At 46.4% G+C, this 20129-nt stretch overlaps 1 protein-coding gene across 9 annotated transcripts in view; it reads left to right on the forward strand.

Annotated features, from left to right (window-relative positions):
* CPEB3 (cytoplasmic polyadenylation element binding protein 3) overlaps window positions 1-9986 on the forward strand; it is a 221763-nt gene extending 211777 nt beyond the window's left edge. For all 9 annotated transcript variants that reach the window (XM_066355676.1, XM_066355678.1, XM_066355675.1 and 6 more), the window contains one exon: window positions 6717-9986. In XM_066355676.1, coding sequence (XP_066211773.1) covers window positions 6717-6944 — 228 coding nt within the window. In that variant the 3' untranslated portion in view covers window positions 6945-9986. The remainder of the gene's footprint in view (window positions 1-6716) is intronic.
* Window positions 9987-20129: the final 10143 nt, after the last annotated feature.

Here is a 20129-nt window from a genome sequence, read left to right on the forward strand (position 1 = left end):
GGATAGACAGGGACAGACAGACAGGAACGGAAAGATGAGAAGCATCAATCATTAGTTTTTTGTTGCGCGTGCGACACCTTAGTTGTTCATTGATTGCTTTCTCATATGTGCCTTGACTGCGGGCCTTCAGCGGACCGAGTAACCCCTTGCTTGAGCCAGCGACCTTGGGTCCAAGCTGGTGAGCTTTGCTCAAACCAGATGAGCCCACACTCAAGCTGGTGACCTTGGGGTCTCGAACCTGAGTCCTCCGCATCCCAGTCCGACACTCTATGCACTGCACCACTGCCTGGTCAGGCTAAATACTTTAGCTTCTTAATCATTAAAGCACTTGAGCACCTTCAAAAGTATAGAGGAGGCCCTGGCTGGTTGGCTCAATGGTAGAGCATCAGCCTGGTGTGCAGGAGTCCTGGGTTCAATTCCCAGCCAGGGCACACAGGAGAGGCGCCCATCTGCTTCTCCACCCCTCCCCCTCTCCTTCCTCTCTGTCTCTCTCTTCCCCTCCTGCAGCCAAGGCTCCATTGGAGCAAAGTTGGCCCGGGCGCTGAGGATCGCTCTGTGGCCTCTGCCTCAGGTGCTAGAATGGCTCTGGTTGCAACAGAGCGACGCCCCAGATGGGCAGAGCATCGCCCCCTGGTGGGCGTGCTGGGTGTATCCCTGTCGGGCACATGCGGGAGTCTGTCTGACTGCCTCCCCATTTCCAACTTCAGAAAAATACAAAAAAAAAAAAGGGGGGGGGCAAAAGACTTGAAATAGCCTGACCTGTGGTGGAGCAGTGGATAAAGCATTGACCTGGAATGCTGAGGTCGCTGGTTCGAAACCCCGGGCTTGCCTGGTCAAGGCACATCCGTAAAGCTACCACTCTATCCCACTTTCTCTCTATCATCTTCTCTCTCTCTCTCTAAAAAAAAAAATATATATATATTTTTTTAAAAATATAAATATATATATATATATATATATATATATATATATATATATATATGGTCTACCGGAAAGTTCTGTCCGTTTTTTGAATAAAACAAAATACAAATTTTTCTTACCATCAATAAACTTTATTAAATAATATAATTGCCAGTATTATTAATGATTTCTTGCCAGTGTGAGGGCAATTTGTATACCCCATTTTTGAAAAATGTTTTATCTTTTGATGCGAAAAATTGAACCAGTGCTTGTTTGATATCGTCTTCATTTTTGAATTTTTTGCCCTTCAAAAAATTTTTTAAGGACAAAAACAAGTGATAGTCGGAGGGTGCTAAGTCTGGGGAATATGGTGGATGCGACAGACATGCTTCTGTAGCATTTCTTCCTTGTTGAAATTCGTAAAAATTACAGTGGCGTAAATGAACTTTATCAGTAGCCATGGGTACACTATCGCTTCACACATAAGACTAATGTGAATCAACTTTGTTCTAGTTAATTTGCTACGTCAGTATGTATACATTAAGTGATAAAAATAGAGAGGCACACATGCGCCAAATAAACATGTGCTTACATGTCGAAACTTGTGATAGAAACGGACAGAACTTTCTGGTAGACTATATATATTTGAAATAGATCTTTCTTCAGAGAAGGTGTGCCGAGGCCCAATAAGCATATGAAAAGATGCTCAAAGTCATTAGTCAGTAGGGACATGGAATTCAAAACTATAGTGAGGTACCTCCCCACACTTACCAAGACAGCAGTAATCACAGAGTGGAAACCAGCAAGTGTCGGTGAAGGTGTGGAGAAATTAGAACCCTGGCACACTGCTGGGGGGAGTGGAAGAGGGTGTAGCCTCTGTGGAAGACAATTTGGCAGTTCTTCTAAGAGTGAACAAAGAGTTAAGCCTAGAATTGTCATGTGCCCAGCAATTCTACTTCTAGGTACATATACAAAAGAAGTAAACACTGGTGTCCAAACAAAAATACAGACATACATTCATAGCAGCACCATTCACAATAGTGAGAAGATGGAAACAACCCAGACGTTCCTCAGCGAATGAGTGGCTAAAAGCTGTGTGTATGTACACGTGTAAAGGAGTTTTATCCAGTCATGAAGAGGAATGAAACAATGCTGTATGCTATGATGTGGATGAACCTCAAAACATTGTAAGAGCAAGAAGCCAGAGACAAAAGGTCACGTATTATGTGATTCCATTTACATAAACTATCCAGAATAGGTACATCCTTAGAGACAGAAAGCAGACTGGTTGTTGCCAGGGAGAGGTGGAGTAATTGCTTAGGGGGGATAGTGTTTCCTGTTGGGGTGATGAAAATAGTTTGGAACTATTATTCACTTTAAAATTGTTTATTTTATCATAAGAAAGAAGAATAAAAGAAAGACTGGGCTTTGTTGAGCACATGGAATTGTTGGGTTGGCTGGGCATTAAAGAACACTTAACGTGGGAAGAAAGTGCAAGTAAAAATAAGGACCAGGTACAGTCTGAGTTGGGAATTGGTTGGGAGAGAGATTAAGGCAAATCATGAAGTCTCTGGTTTATAACTGAGCCATAGAAGACAAGGAATACCCTATTCTACTAAGGAAGCTGGGCTGTGGAGAATCTGGCTTCGACCAGGAGAGGAATAACGTTTAAGTAGACTGTTGAAATGTCAACATGTGTACAGGAGAATTGAACGAGGGAAGGCCGGAGTCTGGTGGTCCGTGCAGAGGCCTTTGATACTGAACACATCCAGGTGTGTCTTGTGTTGACCTGGACTAGGGAGGAAGCAGTAGGAATAATAACTGTGCCTGTGATGTGCCGGGCACTGTTCTGTGTGCTTGATATGATTTCATTCACTTAACCCTCATAGGAACCGTGTAAGTACGAGCTCCTCTTTTCCTCCAGTGTACAGGCAAGAAAGCAGAGCCTCAGAGCAGCTGAGAAACTTGCCTGGGGTCGCACGACCACTCACTAGATTTGAACCCAGGCAGATGACCCCAGAACCCCACTCCCATTTTAATTATGAGGCAGAAGTGAAGGTGAGAGATTGTGGTGAAGCCCACTTACCACCTGGTCAGGTTGAGGATGAGCAAGTAGGAGGAAGGGAACTAGAGCCAGAGTAAAGGCCTTGTCCCCTGAGTAACCAGGACTGCTCAGTGGTCGTCTAAGTGGAAATATCTGGCTGGCCAGTGGACCTGCGGGCTGGATCCGGGCTAGAGCCCACACTCCAGAGGAGGCCAGCAAAGGGCCTTCAGAAGGGAGGGAGAACCAGGAAGCAGAGTGTCTAATCCTAGGCAGTCCCATCTTTCCTGCCCACCTAGTGCCCTGCCAGACCTCCTGGCTGCATCCAGAGGCAGCCTAAATTGTCACATCAAAACACTGGGTCTGGGCCCTGGCCAGTTAGCCCAATCGGTAGAGTGTCATCCTGAAACACTAAGGTTGCGGGTTTAATCTCTGTTCAGGACACATATGGGAAATGACCAGTGAATGCACAACAAATGAATGCTTCTCTCTCTCTCTTCTCTCCCCTCGCCCCCCCCATCTCTCTAAAATCAATCAATAAAACAATTTTAAAATAAAAACAAAACAACTGTGGGTCCTCATCTCGACAGCCCCAGTGGCCGGCGGTCATTGTCCTGCTAGAATGGCTCTGGGAGTCGGTGTGGGAAGGAGCCCTTGGTCCAGACTTGCCACCATTGTGATGAAATGTTAAAGATGTTCCTTTCCCGAGCTTCTAGGGCCGTGCTTCTCAGAGCGTGCTCCGGGGGTTCTCGGAGCGCGCGCGCCAGGGGTTCTCAGGGTGCACCGGGGGTTCTCAGAGCGTGCGCCGGGGGTTCTCAGGGTGCACCGGGGGTTCTCAGAGCGTGCGCCAGGGGTTCTCAGAGCGTGCGCTGGGGGTTCTCAGGGTGCACCGGGGGTTCTCAGAGCGTGCGCCGGGGGTTCTCAGGGTGCACCGGGGGTTCTCAGAGCGTGCGCCGGGGGTTCTCAGAGCGTGCGCTGGGGGTTCTCAGAGCGTGCACCGGGGGTTCTCAGGGTGCACCAGGGGTTCTCAGAGCGTGCGCTGGGGGTTCTCAGAGCGTGCACCAGGGGTTCTCAGAGCGTGCACCAGGGGTTCTCAGGGTGCACCGAGGGTTCTCAGAGCGTGCGCTGGGGGTTCTCAGAGCGTTCACCAGGGGTTCTCAGGGTGCACCGAGGGTTCTCAGAGCGTGCGCCGGGGGTTCTCAGAGCGTTCACCAGGGGTTCTCAGGGTGCACCGAGGGTTCTCAGAGCGTGCGCTGGGGGTTCTCAGAGCGTGCACCAGGGGTTCTCAGGGTGCACCGAGGGTTCTCAGAGCGTGCGCTGGGGGTTCTCAGAGCGTGCGCCGGGGGTTCTCAGGGTGCACCGAGGGTTCTCAGAGCGTGCGCTGGGGGTTCTCAGAGCGTGCGCCGGAGTTCTCAGGATGCACCGAGGGTTCTCAGAGCGTGCGCCGGGGGTTCTCAGAGCGTGCACCAGGGGTTCTCAGGGTGCACCGAGGTTTCTCAGAGCGTGCGCTGGGGGTTCTGGTTCTCAGAGCGTGCGCCGGAGTTCTCAGGGTACACCGGGGGTTCTCAGGGTGCACCGGCGGTTCTCAGGGTGCACCGGGGGTTCTCAGAGCGTGCGCCGGAGTTCTCAGGGTACACCGGGGGTTCTCAGGGTGCACCGGGGGTTCTCAGAGCGTGCACTGGGGATTCTCAGAGCGTGCGCTGGGGGTTCTCAGAGCGTGCACCAGGGGTTCTCAGGGTGCACCGAGGGTTCTCAGAGTGTGCACCGAGGGTTCTCAGAGCGTGCGCTGGGGGTTCTCAGAGCGTGCGCCGGAGTTCTCAGGGTACACCGGGGGTTCTCAGGGTGCACCGGGGGTTCTCAGGGTGCACCGGGGGTTCTCAGAGCGTGCGCTGGGGTTCTCAGGGTGCACCGGGGGTTCTCAGAGTGTGCGCCAGGGCACACTGCTGCACCTTAGAGGATTTCCAGGTGTACCCTATGGTATTCCAGGAAATATGTGCCTGTTGGAGACCAAAAAACCAACAGGATTTTTGGAGTTTAGATCTTTGGGGGACAGAGGTGTGGGGAATTGGCTGTAGGCTGACAGTCTGTCCAACCCCCCACCTCACTTGCCTGATTAGGTTGCAAAAGGCTGTTAAGCTGTGGTGCTGGATTGTTTACACTACCCCCATGTTCCCGGGAAAGACTGGAGGCAAGTTTCTTCTTTGTTTGGTGTCAAGTTAAGATGATATGTATGGTGGGGGTTTTCTGCACTCAATACAATTATGAGTAAAAAGAGGAATTCTTCAATGTATTGATGAGGAAATGAGAGTTTGCCTTTCAAATATATGCCCAAACATTGAAGAAATCCTAGGGCACATCAGGCTCCTGTTTCTCATCAACACAAGAATGAAAAAACTTAACACATTCACCCCGGGAGCTGCCAAATTTACTAAATCTTACTAAGAATGTATCTATATATATAAAAAGATAACTTTTTTGTCGTTTTTTTTTAATTTTTTAACCCCCCCTTTTTTTTTACAAATTCTAAAACGTATAACTCAAAAAATGTAACATAAAAATGTTTTTTAATGTAAGAATGAATTTAATTTTGTCATATTTATTTCATTTACCATAAAAGCATGCTTGGACTTTATTTTTTTTTCTTTAATATTTGACTTCATTATTATACCGTATTTCTCAGAAATTTGTATATAGTGTGCCTACAATTATTTGTAGGATTTTAAATGCACCCCGACTTCAAACTGTTTGAGAACCCTGCTCTGGGGGAAGAGGATGTGAGGGAAAGCAGCGGTAACTCTTCCCGTGCTTGCTTCATTTAGCGAATAACATGTCGCCTGAGGGGCTGTGATGGAAAGTTCTCTATTGAAGCCCCCAGTCATTCAGGGAGAGTAAGGTAGTCAAGTCCTAAACATAAAAAAGCCTCAATTATTATAGTAACTTCTTTTTTTTTTTTTTTTTTTTTTTTTTGTATTTTTCTGAAGCTGGAAACGGGGAGAGACAGTCAGACAGACTCCCGCATGTGCCTGACTGGGATGCACGCCCACCAGGGGGTGATGCTCTGCCCCTCCGGGGCGTCGCTCTGTGTGACCAGAGCCACTCTAGCGCCTGGGGCAGAGGTCAAGGAGCCATCCCCAGCGCCTGGGCCATCTTTGCTCCAATGGAGCCTCGGCTGCGGGAGGGGAAGAGAGAGACAGAGAGGAAGGAGAGGGGGAGGGGTGGAGAAGCAGATGGGCGCCTCTCCTGTGTGCCCTGGCCGGGAATCGAACCCAGGACCTCTGCACGCCAGGCCAACGCTCTACCACTGAGCCAACCGGCCAGAGCCTATAGTAACTTCTTCAGTCTCCCTAGTCCCCCACCCCCAGCCCGCTGTGTATAGCACTGAGATGTTAGCCTTGTCATTAAAACAAGAAGCCCAGAGCCTCAGGGCAGTGTCGCCCTCCAGCTGCCTTGCCAGCTCCGTGGGGCTCGCCAGGCTCCTGCAGACCGTTCCCCAGGTCGGTACCCTCATTGGCCTGCTACTGGGCTCGTCCCAGCTGATCACCCATCTGACAGGCAGACCTGTGTGGGGGGTAACTGGTACTGCGGCTCACAGCCCCTGCACTGTAAGATGTGCGGGCGGCTAGGAAAGGAGGGAGCGCCTTCCCACGCCCGCGCCCGCCGGGGCCCAGGGGGCAACTCACCTAAGCGGTTCATTCAGCGACACTGTCAAGTCTGGAGGGAAACATGCGAGGAAGCTTTGCTAAACCTTTTTCCTGTCTTTCCTCTCTGGGTCCAGGTGGAGGTGAAGCCATACGTGCTGGATGATCAGATGTGCGATGAGTGCCAGGGCACGCGCTGTGGTGGGAAGTTTGCCCCGTTCTTCTGTGCCAACGTCACCTGTCTGCAGTATTACTGCGAATACTGCTGGGCGAGCATACACTCCCGCGCCGGGCGGGAGTTCCACAAACCGCTGGTGAAGGAGGGAGGCGACCGCCCCCGCCACGTCCCGTTCCGCTGGAGCTGAGCCGGGGGGCAGACCCAGCCACAAGTACTGGAGCAGATAACTAGGAGGGAAGAGAGGGCACTGCCTCAGGGCTTACAGTGTTCTGGAAATCTGTGCATTCGTTTTCGATTTTTAAAGAAGAAATGGGTCTTTTTATTATTATTATTTACAGTCATATTACTGAACTCAATGTCCAGTGTAATGCAAAATTGCAGAGTGTATAACGGTACTGATTTGCACTTTGATTCACACCTTCGTCTGCTTGGTACCTTAATTTCTTACACCTGATCTGTCCCCCGTGACAGGACGTAGACTGCCATTCTCATCAGCGGCCATCAGGCTGATGTCTGTGATTTCTTTCGTTTGTTCTTGTTGTTGTTGTGTTGTTGTTGTTGTTTCGATTGTTTTTGAACTGGAGCATGCACTTATTTTCAGAAACTTAGAGAGTTGCCCCTAGGAGAAGACTTACCAAAGGTAATCCTCGTGAGTAGGTGGCAGATGTAGCAAAAACTTCACAACAATTCAGCAATCACTAGTTGGGGTCATTTAGAGTAAGGATATAACCCTTAATGAAAATAAGCCTTTAGTTGCTCTCCGTTTTGACATGTAAGGGTACCTCACGAGCTGACTCTTTATTTTTCCTTCATGTTTGATTTTTGTTTTGCTGAGGATTTTTGGTTAGATCTTTTTAGTGTTATGTAAATTTATGCTGCAATAGCTTTTGCTGCTATTAAAATGGTATTATTAATACCATAATACTCTATTCAGGCTAAGGTATCAATGAAAAAAACAAACCCAACAACACACTTTTGTGATTTAGGGATAGAATCAGCTGCCGAAAAGAGATCGGAAAAGACTTCAGAAAGCTTCAACAGGTCACTGTTTCTGACTGCATGTTTACTTAATCAGGTTGCTGCATGCAATAAATTTTATATCCAATGTCTAGTATAAAACCTTCCCACAATGCACAAATTAAGAATCTATATAAGCTATAAAATACTGATTTTTAAAAAAAAAAGTAAATTTTTTTTTTCACTTAAAGAATTGGTAATTGACCAGAGGAAGGCATGCCTCAATAAATGGAATGCTTCTGAAATTAGGAAGAGCCCATAACAGAATGACCAATATTACAACCGATATTACAAACCTAGGTATAGGATACTCTTACAGCAAATTTGTGGATGGTAGATGAAGTACTTTGCGGTGCTCTGTTATATATTGTGCAATTTATTTTATATAGTAAAGTGATTATGTCTAACTGTGATCAAACTTAACTGTTTAAAAGCCTCTGTGTCAGACATTAATGAACTTGACAGTTCATAACTGGCATACTATTAACTAATACATGAGCTCTTAGTTATAATCTCCTAGTGCTTGCACCATTTTACATAGCTTCAGACCTTGTCCAGAAAACCAAAGAGCTCATCTTAGCTTACAAACACTAGGAATATATACAATATATAGAGATAAGTTGTCAGATTGACAAACTAGGCACATTTTAAGAAAGTTGTGCGATGGTGATGCTAAAGAAATGTCTGTACAAAATAAGACGGCCTGGGCAGGGCTGGTTGTCTGGGTGAGAAACTACTTAATTCCCTGGATTTATCCTGTAAAGCTTGAATAGAATTAAGACCTGCTAATACTACCGTGGACATTTTTTTAGCATTCACTCTTGGGCTGCAGATAGTAATATATAAACACACACAATGATTGTGAGACTATGTACATTTTTTTTTTTTAAATCTTCTTCCTATGTTTTGGAATTCTGGGGACAATCTGACTGGATATGACACTGCAGAACAGATTTAAATCGCTGTGTTTTATGTGCTGTGATGCCCTTGTACTGTTTTAAGTTAATATTGCTTGGTTTTTGTTCTGTTCTGTTTCATTTCTCCAGTGTTCTGTTGCAATTACCAGCTCTCAAACTTCAGTTTGTTTTCAAAAAGGAAAAACAAAAATAGTTTTTTACTGGATTAAAAATGCTTATTAGAATTCTCCCCTTTTGAGGTTACCTCTGGGCTTTTTGGTAATAATTGCTTTTTCTCTGCCCAGCTGTGGTTTTTCTGTTTGTTTTTTCTATGTTTGTGGGTTTTTTTCATCTGTACAAGAAATTTTGTTATGCACTACTACTTTTTGTATTCTAGACAGTTTTCAAAAGTTGGCTGAAGATTTTTTTGTTTGTTTTTAAGGAAAAAGGCATGCTTTCTGACTGACATGATCTTTTGCAATACCTCAATTTTGAAAATATAGGAGAGAAAATGATATTTTCTAAGTAAGTTTATTCAGAAAAATATATATTAATTTAATTCTGCAAGAAAAATGATTTAACAGATGGGTAACTTTATTTTTTTCATGCTTATTTGTGTTTTTTGAAAATGAAGTTAGAGCTTTATAACTATAATATTAAAGATCATATCTAACCTACAGAAATCTACCTAATTATGTGAAAGAAGCAAAACTTTGTGAAGAAGCACCCCTTTCATGTACTAAAATATAACACTGAGATTTTTTTTAAAAAGCTGGAAGATTGTACAGCATAAAGCTTAACGTGAAAGCGAAAAAAACGTTGTCATGAAGAATAGGTTACAGAAACGAACCTCCCTTTGGTGCTGAAAGTTGTGATTAGGTGGTGGAGACGACTTTCCCTTCATTTGTATATTTATAATCAAGCGTTGATTGTGCACGACTGACCAGGATTGTGAAAGAGTTCTTCTGTTTGTATTTTTTTAAAGAGAACTTTTTTAGTTTATTAAATTATAACATGTTCCCTTTTGTTTTGTAAATAAATGTGCCCCCAGGTTGTTAATGTTATATTAAAAGAGAGGGTCCTTCAAAAACATTATTTTTAAAACACAGAGGTGTTCTGACCTGCCACTTGACCGGGAGGCCCTGGGTATCACAGGCCCTGTTGCGGCCTTTCCTTGATGTGACACTTGAACTAGTCGATTTTTTGAAGGCTATAACCTAACCTCGACTATTTGTTGTTATGTGCAATACTGTTTGTACTGTTTGTATAAAAAATAGAAAAAAAAAAAGAAAAGAAAAAAGGCATAAATCTTTATTGCAGATTTATTTTCATTGCAAACTTTAGACATTGTGATTCACTAAAATCATTTTTCTACTGTCAAATATGTACCTTTTCTTCATGCTGGTATTTTTTCAATAGTAATGTAGCCTTTGTACTGAGACAAATTTTCATTGTTATTTTTAGAAAGATTTTTTGCTAAGAAAAAAATTAAACATATTTACATATTTTTCATTTTATTTCGTATTTTCTTTAAGGAGTGCTTTCTCAATCATTAATAGAGTTGATTCTGGGAGGGACTTTCATATCTGGTCAATGTCATAATATTATTTTGTATTTTTACTTGGAATAAATTAATTTTATGATGCTAATTCTTTAAAAGTTTATTTTTTTCATTTTCAGTTATTTTTGAAGCTAAAACCTTTGTAATATTGTTACTAAAGTGTCTAGTTTTTTGAAATGCAAAAGCTTTATGTATTAACTTGCTGATGTGGTTTACAATAGTGTGACAACAATGAAAATGGTTGGTTATGTAACGTGATTGGAAAATGTAATGAATAATTGGGTAATAAAATGACAGAATGAGCAGAACATGTGAGATTTTTGACAAGCCTTTTCCTTTGTTACAGTGGTTTAGTGTAAGATTAGGGATGTCACAGTACAGTTCTCTAGGGATGTCACAGTGGATTTATACAACACCAGGTGCAGCCGGATCGGTGGCCCTGATCAGGGAGTCACCCCTAGTGAAGTCCCACCAGGTTGAAAACCTGGCTAGGACAACAGAACGACTCATTCATTGCTTTTCCCCTCGAACTCTTCATTATGTTGTGTGTGTGTGTGTGTGTGTGTGTGTGTATGAATCTGCCACCAACCTGCTGTCCATGTGTTGAGACGGTGCCTTTCGCCCAGGCCACATCTTTTTCATTCATCCCAGTGGTGACGTCTGAGAGGGAAAGGATGTGCTGAGAGGTCACCACCTTCTGTGTGGTTAGGCCCAGACTGCAGTGTTCCCCTTCGTTCCCCGGGATGGCCGAGGAAGCCCTCTCATCCGTCACCACTGTACGTGGACAGTCTCAGACTCGTGTTTCTTCACCTCCCACCCGCTACCTGTTATGGTGCCCCTTATTTGTCCCTATTTGTCCTTTATTGTGGCAACACATCTGGCAACACCCTGAGCATGATCTGTCTGCCCTCCTGCTTCTTTTCCAACACCCACCTCACCTTGAAGCTGTGCTGTTCAGGCAGCGTGTCATTGTAATGGCACCTAAAATTAAAACAAACAGAAACCTGCAACTGCAAACTGGTGTTGCGTAAACAGAACATCCAATGACTTGCTCTAGATAGATGGTGTGTTTCTACTAGTCCTTGATGGCCTCTTCCAGTCCCGCTGCCACGGAGGCGAGGTTATCAATAACTCGGAGAAACGTGTGTCCAGAGTTGGCTTTTGGGTACGCTCTATGTATTCAGTTTTGTAAATAATATATAGATTAGATCAAGTCATGATGTAAAATTTTAACTCAAATTGGGTATTGCTGGTTGGAATTTTACATTAACTACAAATACGTGATTAGGAACAGAAGAAACAAAATTGGAAAATTCTTGCTTAGTGGTATAAAGATTATGCTTAGATTTCTGCTTATATCTTGTGTTTTATAGCTTGTTAGTGAGGCATGGGCTAATGCAGAATGTATTGCATTTATGCAATTAGCAAATAACTGCTAGTTTTAATTTTATTTATTGTATTAGCAACAAAATGGTATTTAACTGGGTAAAGCTCCTACCTACATATTTGAGTATTGTGACATCTCTACTTGCAAGGTTTGAGTGAAAGATTAGTCACAGATTAGTGAAAAAAAGTATCTTTTTGTTAAAACTGGCTTATTTGTATGGATTGTTGCTTTTTCACCAGTTTGTATGGTATGTCAGCTAACATTTTCATGTTGTTTTATTTTTTAAATAATAACCAAACTTCTCTATCTCAGCTGCAATAGTGTTCCATTTTACCACAGAGTATTTTATAATTAATGCTGTTGACTTTATACCCCAAAATGGGTCAAGAAGTGGATATGTGATTCGGGGACGTTTAAATTTGACGATGAAGTTAATCACAACAAGTAGAAAACTCGGGTGCTAATACAGGATAACCTGCTTTTTTCTTTTCTGGATATAGTTCTGTTGGGGTATAAAGCATTAGATATTTGTATTTTTTGCTGTCAAAATAATGGACATAACTTTTAGAGTGTTCACAGCTAAGATCTCTGTATTTGTTTTTAAACTAACAACTAATTTTAAATGTATTGTATCTTTTATTACCTGTTCTCTTAGATTGTTTTTTGCTAGTAACCCTTACTCAGCTTCTGCCTTTGGGGCTTGGACTAATATTGCTTGTACGGAACTGCAGTACTGTGATCACACGTGGAGCTCAACGCAGCTAATTGCTTACAACTGCTTAAACTTTGTAGTTTGGACTTCATTTCTTTCTGTAATAACAACTTATTAAATCTAGTTGTACGAAGTGCTGACACTTGTCATCCTTTGCATTTGCTGAGGAAGAGCGTGGTGCATATGGAACGCATGGGGCAACACCTGCACCTTCAATCGCTTGATTAGCTGGGGTGTTGGGGGGGGGGGGGTCGTCCCTGACAGCAGATTAAGCACAACATTTACCTGTCCTGTCACAAACAACACTTATCCAGGAAAAGAAAAAAGCTCGCGTGTATTTGAAACAGTATGTGGCTGTTTGACACAATGTGAACCTGTATTCAGGGCAAGGATTTTTAGAGGAGCAGCTGGTTTTTAATGCCAGGCACTTGCCACATGAAACCAATTTTCAAAAACCCAAACCAGGAAAGTCAATGAAAACGTAAGTATTCCCCTTTCGTTTTCTTTTTTACGCGAGGCTCTCTCCGACCATTTCAGAAAATGGGTCTTTTTTAAATCCCACATCGACTTTGGACGAGCTAGAAGCTCTCTCGCATGGAAATGGATCACGAGCGGCTCGGCAGTTCCCAGGAGAGCTTCCAGAAGGTGCGGGTGCGGCGTCACAGCCCGGGAAGGCTTGCGCCGGTTTGGGGTGGGTGGGGCGCAGGTGTTTTAAACTCCCGGGGCTTTCCGTGCACTGGCGAGCCGCGCGTGGACGCCGGGCGGGAGCGGGACCTGCCGCCGCTCCGGGTCCCCTGGGCGCCGAGAAGGACGCGGCTGGCGCCCGCGCAGCGCTCAGGCCCTTCGGAGACCCAGGCCCGGAGCCACTCAGCCCCTGTCCCCTGACAGGAAAGGGCTGGGGGTGGCTGGGGCGCACACTGGCTCCGCGTCCTCACCTCGGGCAGTGGCCGGAGCGCCCTGTGTCGCACAGGGCTTCGCGGGCTTCCCCACCCCCCGTCTTCTGCATCGCACCCCTTCCTGAGGCCGCGATCCACATCCTCCACCCAGGGGCCCCTGGCGTGTCGTGGTGGCATCCACTCCTGTCTGCGGCCCTGCAGGTAAGCTCCCCCGGGCCGCCGCGGGCCGCGCTGAACGCTGGGAGCTCTGCGGCCCTCCAGGAGCAGGAGAGCAATGTTACAATATGTTTCAGCTCCTTTTCTATCTGATTTTCTAGAAACGTATCATACACTAAGCAACAAACGGAACCCTCTTTTCAGAACGCTGGTTTGACTTGGGCCCTTGGCAAAAAAAGGTTCTGACGTCCCAGCTCTTGGAGCGAAGGGGGGGCGGTGACTGCGCCTCTGTGACGAGAAGCCTGTCCTTTCTAGGGATAATGCTCCGGAGACCTGGCGCTCTGGTGCGTGAGGTTTGCTAAATACCAACCCCGCGCTGAGCAGATGTGTGGAACAGGACCAGCTTGTTGAGATGGCCTGGGTTCACGCCGGAGGTCCTTGCTTTACGGAGAAGAAAACCCACTACTGCAAACACTAGTGAACGCTCAGCTTTCAAATTGGATTTGGGTGGTTTTTCACCAGGCCCTTGGCACATGGGTCACGTGGGCACTCTGAAATTGGAAGGCTTAAAAGTCATACATTTTAACTGGAGCAGCTGCACTAAATCGGTGAAGGATTGCTAATGGGCTGAGGGGCGTCCAAACTGATGGGTCCTACTACCAATCAAAGGATTGTTGGGAGGAGTAACTGTTTTCTCTACCTAAATGATTAGGAGGCTGGCAATTAACTGACAAAAAGATTAACAGAAGGCATATAAAGCTTATTCACATGCATATGAAGTGCAAAATAAAGGTAGCCCCTTAATGTAATTAAAGATAAGGGTTTATAACAATTTAATAAGGGGAAGGAAGGGGGAGGAAAAGGCTTCTGTGGAAAGAGTGGGTTATTAGAGGCGCAGTGGGGAGATCAGAAAACCAGTGGTCAGCTTGTTGAGAAACTCCGGCCAGAGGGCTTTGGTTACAGCCTGGCTCTGGGAAGTTTCTGCCTTTAGTCAGATAAAGGAAGCTCTGAAAAGGTTGCTTTTTGCATCTGTTGACCCTCAACTGTCTTCAGTTTCAAATCATCTTCATATCACCTCGGGGGTCTGAGTGGTTTCCCACAGGTCAGTAGCTGGAATGAAGCCATCACTGGGACAGGTAACTGAAAGTGACCTCTATTCCGTCCCATGACAGGAACAGACTTCTAAGTTTGGTCACTGTGTGTATTTAGATAAAGAGACGTAGGCTGTAACTGCATGTACCTCAACGGTTAATTCTGACCCCTCACGAGTCACCAAGGCTCGCATCCTGCTGGCTGCTGGTCCAGGCTGCTTAACACGGTCTGAGCTGAACTGTTAAGTATGAGGGAAACATTCCAGCTTCTCACCTTCAGAGCAGGCCTTAACCCAAATGAGACTCTGTAAATGGGAGAAAAACTCCCTGGGCAAATTTTGGTCCTTGAACTGAGGAGTTGTGTCATGTGCCTGGCCTCTCAAAAAAAAAACAACCCAGCCCTGGCAGGTCGGCCTGGTGTGCAGGAGTCCCGGGTTCAATTCCCGGCCAGGGCACACAGGAGAGGCGCCCATCTGCTTCTCCACCCCTCCCCCTCTCCTTCCTCTCTGTCTCTCTCTTCCCCTCCTGCAGCCAAGGCTCCATTGGAGCAAAGTTGGACCGGGCACTGAGGATGGCTCTATGGCCTCTGCCTCAGGTGCTAGAATGGCCTTGGTTGCAATAGAGCAACGCCCCAGATGGGCAGAGTATAGCCCCCTGGTGGGCATGCCGGGTGGATCCCAGTTGGGCACATGTGGGCATCTGATTGCCTCCCTGTTTCCAACTTCAGAAAAATACCAAAAAAAACCCTCCCAAAAACCCCCAAAAACCCCACGGGCCCTGTGCTCAGTTTTGTTACCCATCATTAAAACCAAAATACAATTCCAATGCACACCCACAAGAGTTACTAAAATTTAAAAGCCTGCAAGTGCCTGGCTGGTGACGCAGTGGTTAAAGTGTTGATCTGGAACGCTGAGGTTGCCGGTTCAAAACTGTGTACTCTTCTGGTCAAGGCACATATGGGAGTTGATGCTTCCTGTTCCTCCCCCCTCCTCTCTCTTTTCTCTAAAATGAATAAACAAAAAAAAATTTTAAGTATAAAAGCCTGCAAGTACCAAGGGTTGGGAGGGCCTAGATAAGTACTGGTAGAAGTGTAAAGTGGTACAATCCTTTTAGAAACAGGAGAGCTGGATGTGTGTATATAGTATGACTCGGCTTTCTCACTCATAGGTCTATGACCAACAGAAATAACACAGTATGTTCCCAAAAGACATGCACAAGAATGACCCTAGCAGTACTGTTTCCAAACGGGAACTAACTTGAATGGATCCACTGTAGTGTCGACATAAGAAATGTTCAAACCTATAAAGAATGTTTATGCCCTGGCCGGTTGGCTCAGCGGTAGAGCGTCGGCCTAGCGTGAGGGGGACCCGGGTTCGATTCCCGGCCAGGGCACATAGGAGAGGCGCCCATTTGCTTCTCCACCCCTCCCCCTTTCCTTCCTCTCTGTCTCTCTCTTCCCCTCCCGCAGCCAAGGCTCCATTGGAGCAAAGATGGCCCGGGCGCTGGGGATGGCTCCTTGGCCTCTGCCCCAGGCGCTAGAGTGGCTCTGATCACAGCAGAGCGAAGCCCCGGAGGGGCAGAGCATCGCCCCCTGGTGGGCAGAGTGTTGCCCCTGGTGGGCGTGCCGGATGGATCGCGGTCGGGCGCATGCGGGAGTCTGTCTGACTGTCTCTCCCTGTTTCCAGCTTCAGAAAAAAAAAAAGAACGTTTATGAGTTTATTTGAGCCAAACTGATGACGTGTGCCAGGGAGCAAGATCTCAGGTGCTCCAGAGAATAGCAGTTCTGCAGCGTCTTTTATGCATTTGGAATTAAGGAGGGAGAACCCTGAAGATTGCGACGTGGAGGAGGGAGAGCGAGGCGGGGATTGGATTACAGGACGGTTAAGATTATATGCTTTTTTTTAGTGTGGTCAAAGCTTATTTCAAAGATGTGTTACCCTAGATGCACAGAAACAACGGACAGGGGGCTAACTTAAAACCTTTCAATAAAGGACCCTGGCTGGTTTGCGCAGTGGATAGAGCTACAGCCCGGCATGCAAACGTCCAGGGCTCAATCCCCGGTCAGGGCACACAGGAGAAGCAACCATCTGCTTCTCTTTACCTCTCTCTCCCCCTCCAGCCAGTGGCTTGCTTGTTGCCCCAGGCACTGAGGATAGCTCAGTTGATTCAAGCCCCAGACAGGGATTGCCAGGTGGATCCCAGTCAGGCTGCGTGCAGGAGTCTGTCTCCCCACCTCTCACTTAAATAAAAAATTTCTTTAAATTAAGTTAAAAAAAAACACCTTTCACTAAAGAAAGTATAGGCCTGGGATGTGATTACCCACCATGACTTGCCCAATTAAGAATTCATGAGCAGACCTGACCACTGGCACAGTGGCTAGAGCATTGATCTGGGACGCTGAGGACCCAGGTTCGAAACCCTGGGGTCGCTGGCTTGAACACAGGCTCACCAGCTTGAGCACAGGGTCATCATCATGATCCCAAAGTCACTAGCTCCAAGCCCAAGGTCACTGGCTTGAACAAGAGGTCACTGGCTCGGCTTGAGCCCCATGTTTAAGGCACGTATGAGAAGCAATCAATGAACAATAAGATGATGCAACTACGAGTTAATGTTTCTCATCTCTCGCCAGTCCTCCTCCTCAAAAATTCATGAGATCACCCTGTGAGGCTACTTTTCATAGAACCTCCTTTTTCATCCACAGTATATCTGCAAATGGAATATTGAGAACAAAATGGGAATGAAGATCTTCAAGTAGAAGTAACATTAGAGAAAGATCTCAGTGTTGATTAAAATAAGTTAGTCTCAAAAGAGCACATAATACTATATGACTCTAGCCTGACCTGTGGTGGCACAGTGGATAAAGCATTGACCTGGAAATGCTGAAGTTGCTGGTTCAAAACCCTGATCTTGCCTGGTCAAGGCACATATGGGAGTTGATGCTTCCTGCTCCTCCCCCACTTCTCTCTCTCTCTCTCTCTCCTCTCTAAAATGAATAAATAAAAAAAAATACTAAATGACTCCACTCATGTAAATGGGCAAAGGGATAACTGAAAGGGGACATGAAGGCGGCTTCTGGGTGACTTCCTAGAGCTGACGGTTGAATACACAGGTGTGTTCAGGTAGTGAAGACTCACTGAGCTTATACACTGGGATTTGCACACTTTTCTGTGTTTCAGTGGAACATCCAAACAAACAATGGGCTCAGTGCAAGGCGAAAACCGATGCTTGGCCACATGGATAGTTTCCATTTATTTATTTATTTATTTATTTATTTATTTATTTATTTATTTTAGAGAGGAGAGGGGAGAGAGAGAGAGAGAAAGAGAAGGGGGAGGAGCAGGAAGCATCAACTCCCATATGTGCCTTGACCAGGCAAGCCAGGGTTTTGAACCGGCAACCTCAGTGTTTCCAGGTTGACGCTTTATCCACTGCGCCACCACAGGTCAGGCGAGAGTTTCCTTTCTAGGCAACCTCTATACAATGTCTGCACACTCCTGAGCATCCCTGTCCTCTCTGGGCTCCCTCCATACAGTGTCTGCACACTCCTGAGCATCCCTGTCCTCTCTGGGCACCCTCCATACAGTGTCTGCACACTCCTGAGCATCCCTGTCCTCTCTGGGCACCCTCCATACAGTGTCTGCACACTCCTGAGCATCCCTGTCCTCTCTGGGAACCCTCCATCCAGTGTCTGCACACTCCTGAGCATCCCTGTCCTCTCTGGGCTCCCTCCATACAGTGTCTGCACACTCCTGAGCATCCCTGTCCTCTCTGGGCTCCCTCCATACAGTGCACACTCCTGAGCATCCCTGTCCTCTCTGGGCACCCTCCATACAGTGTCTGCACACTCCTGAGCATCCCTGTCCTCTCTGGGCTCCCTCCATACAGTGTCTGCACACTCCTGAGCATCCCTGTCCTCTCTGGGCACCCTCCATCCAGTGTCTGCACACTCCTGAGCATCCCTGTCCTCTCTGGGCACCCTCCATACAGTGTCTGCACACTCCTGAGCATCCCTGTCCTCTCTGGGCACCCTCCATACAGTGCACACTCCTGAGCATCCCTGTCCTCTCTGGGCACCCTCCATACAGTGTCTGCACACTCCTGAGCATCCCTGTCCTCTCTGGGCACCCTCCATACAGTGTCTGCACACTCCTGAGCATCCCTGTCCTCTCTGGGCACCCTCCATACAGTGTCTGCACACTCCTGAGCATCCCTGTCCTCTCTGGGCACCCTCCATCCAGTGTCTGCACACTCCTGAGCATCCCTGTCCTCTCTGGGCACCCTCCATCCAGTGTCTGCACACTCCTGAGCATCCCTGTCCTCTCTGGGCACCCTCCATACAGTGTCTGCACACTCCTGAGCATCCCTGTCCTCTCTGGGCTCCCTCCATACAGTGTCTGCACACTCCTGAGCATCCCTGTCCTCTCTGGGCTCCCTCCATACAGTGTCTGCACACTCCTGAGCATCCCTGTCCTCTCTGGGCACCCTCCATCCAGTGTCTGCACACTCCTGAGCATCCCTGTCCTCTCTGGGCTCCCTCCATACAGTGTCTGCACACTCCTGAGCATCCCTGTCCTCTCTGGGCACCCTCCATAGTGTCTGCACACTCCTGAGCATCCCTTTCCTCTCTGCCCATCACCGCTGCCAGGGCTCACGCAGCCGGGCTGCTTCCCCAGCACCCACGCCTCAGTTTCCCTGCTCCCGCTCTCCCCCACCCATCTCCAGGCTCCTTACTCTTCTTCCTTAAGCCGACCAAAACCCGAAAGGATTTTTTTAAAGTCACTTTGGAGGGAAAGGTGGAGTGGAGACGTAAAGTTAATAAAATTCCATTACTCTGCAGAAGTTGATAGCTGAGCAGCAGACATTCAAAGGCCATGTACCTCACAGTGCATGAGCTGCCTGGCTTCTAGCTGGCTTGTTTACCACCCACGCTCTGTTGGCCTCACTTCCACTTTATAATCTGATTGATTTTTTTAACATTAACGTTTTTATTTTGAGATAATTGTAGATTCAGATACTGTTGTAAGAAATAAGACAGTGACCTAATGTATTCTTTACCCAAATTCCTTCTAACATCTTGCAAAACTATATTAAATATCACAACGAGAATATTGACATTGCTGCGACAAAGAACATTTCCATCACCACAAGGAACACACACTTTGCACCCGCCTTAATCCCTGGCAGTGACTAGACTGTTCTCCTGTTCTGTAATGTTCTTATTCCAAGAATGGTATATAAATGGAAGTGGAAACTAGATAACCTTTTGGGACTGGATTTTTTAATCAGCATAATTCTCTAGAAATTCATCTTGGTGGTTCTGTGTCTCAGTAGTTTGTTCCTTTTGATTGCTAAATACAATTCCATGGCATGGCTGTACCAGAGTGGAACCATGTACAGTTTGAAGGACATTTGGATTGTTTCTAGCTTGGGGCTATTACAGACAGCTGCTATAAACATCTGTGTACATGTTTTTGGGTGAGCGTGTCTTCATTTTCTCTGGGATAAATGCCCAAGAGTGCAGTGGAAGGATCATATGGCAGTTTCATGTTTAGTTTTTAAAGAAACTACTGAACTGTTTTCTGGAGTGGGTGTCCCTTTTTATATATCGACCAAATTGTATGAGTGATTCAGTTTCTATTCTCTTCAGCATTTGGTT

This window comes from Saccopteryx leptura, chromosome 13 (assembly GCF_036850995.1).
Source record: "Saccopteryx leptura isolate mSacLep1 chromosome 13, mSacLep1_pri_phased_curated, whole genome shotgun sequence".
Classification (NCBI taxonomy): Eukaryota; Metazoa; Chordata; class Mammalia; order Chiroptera; family Emballonuridae; genus Saccopteryx; species Saccopteryx leptura.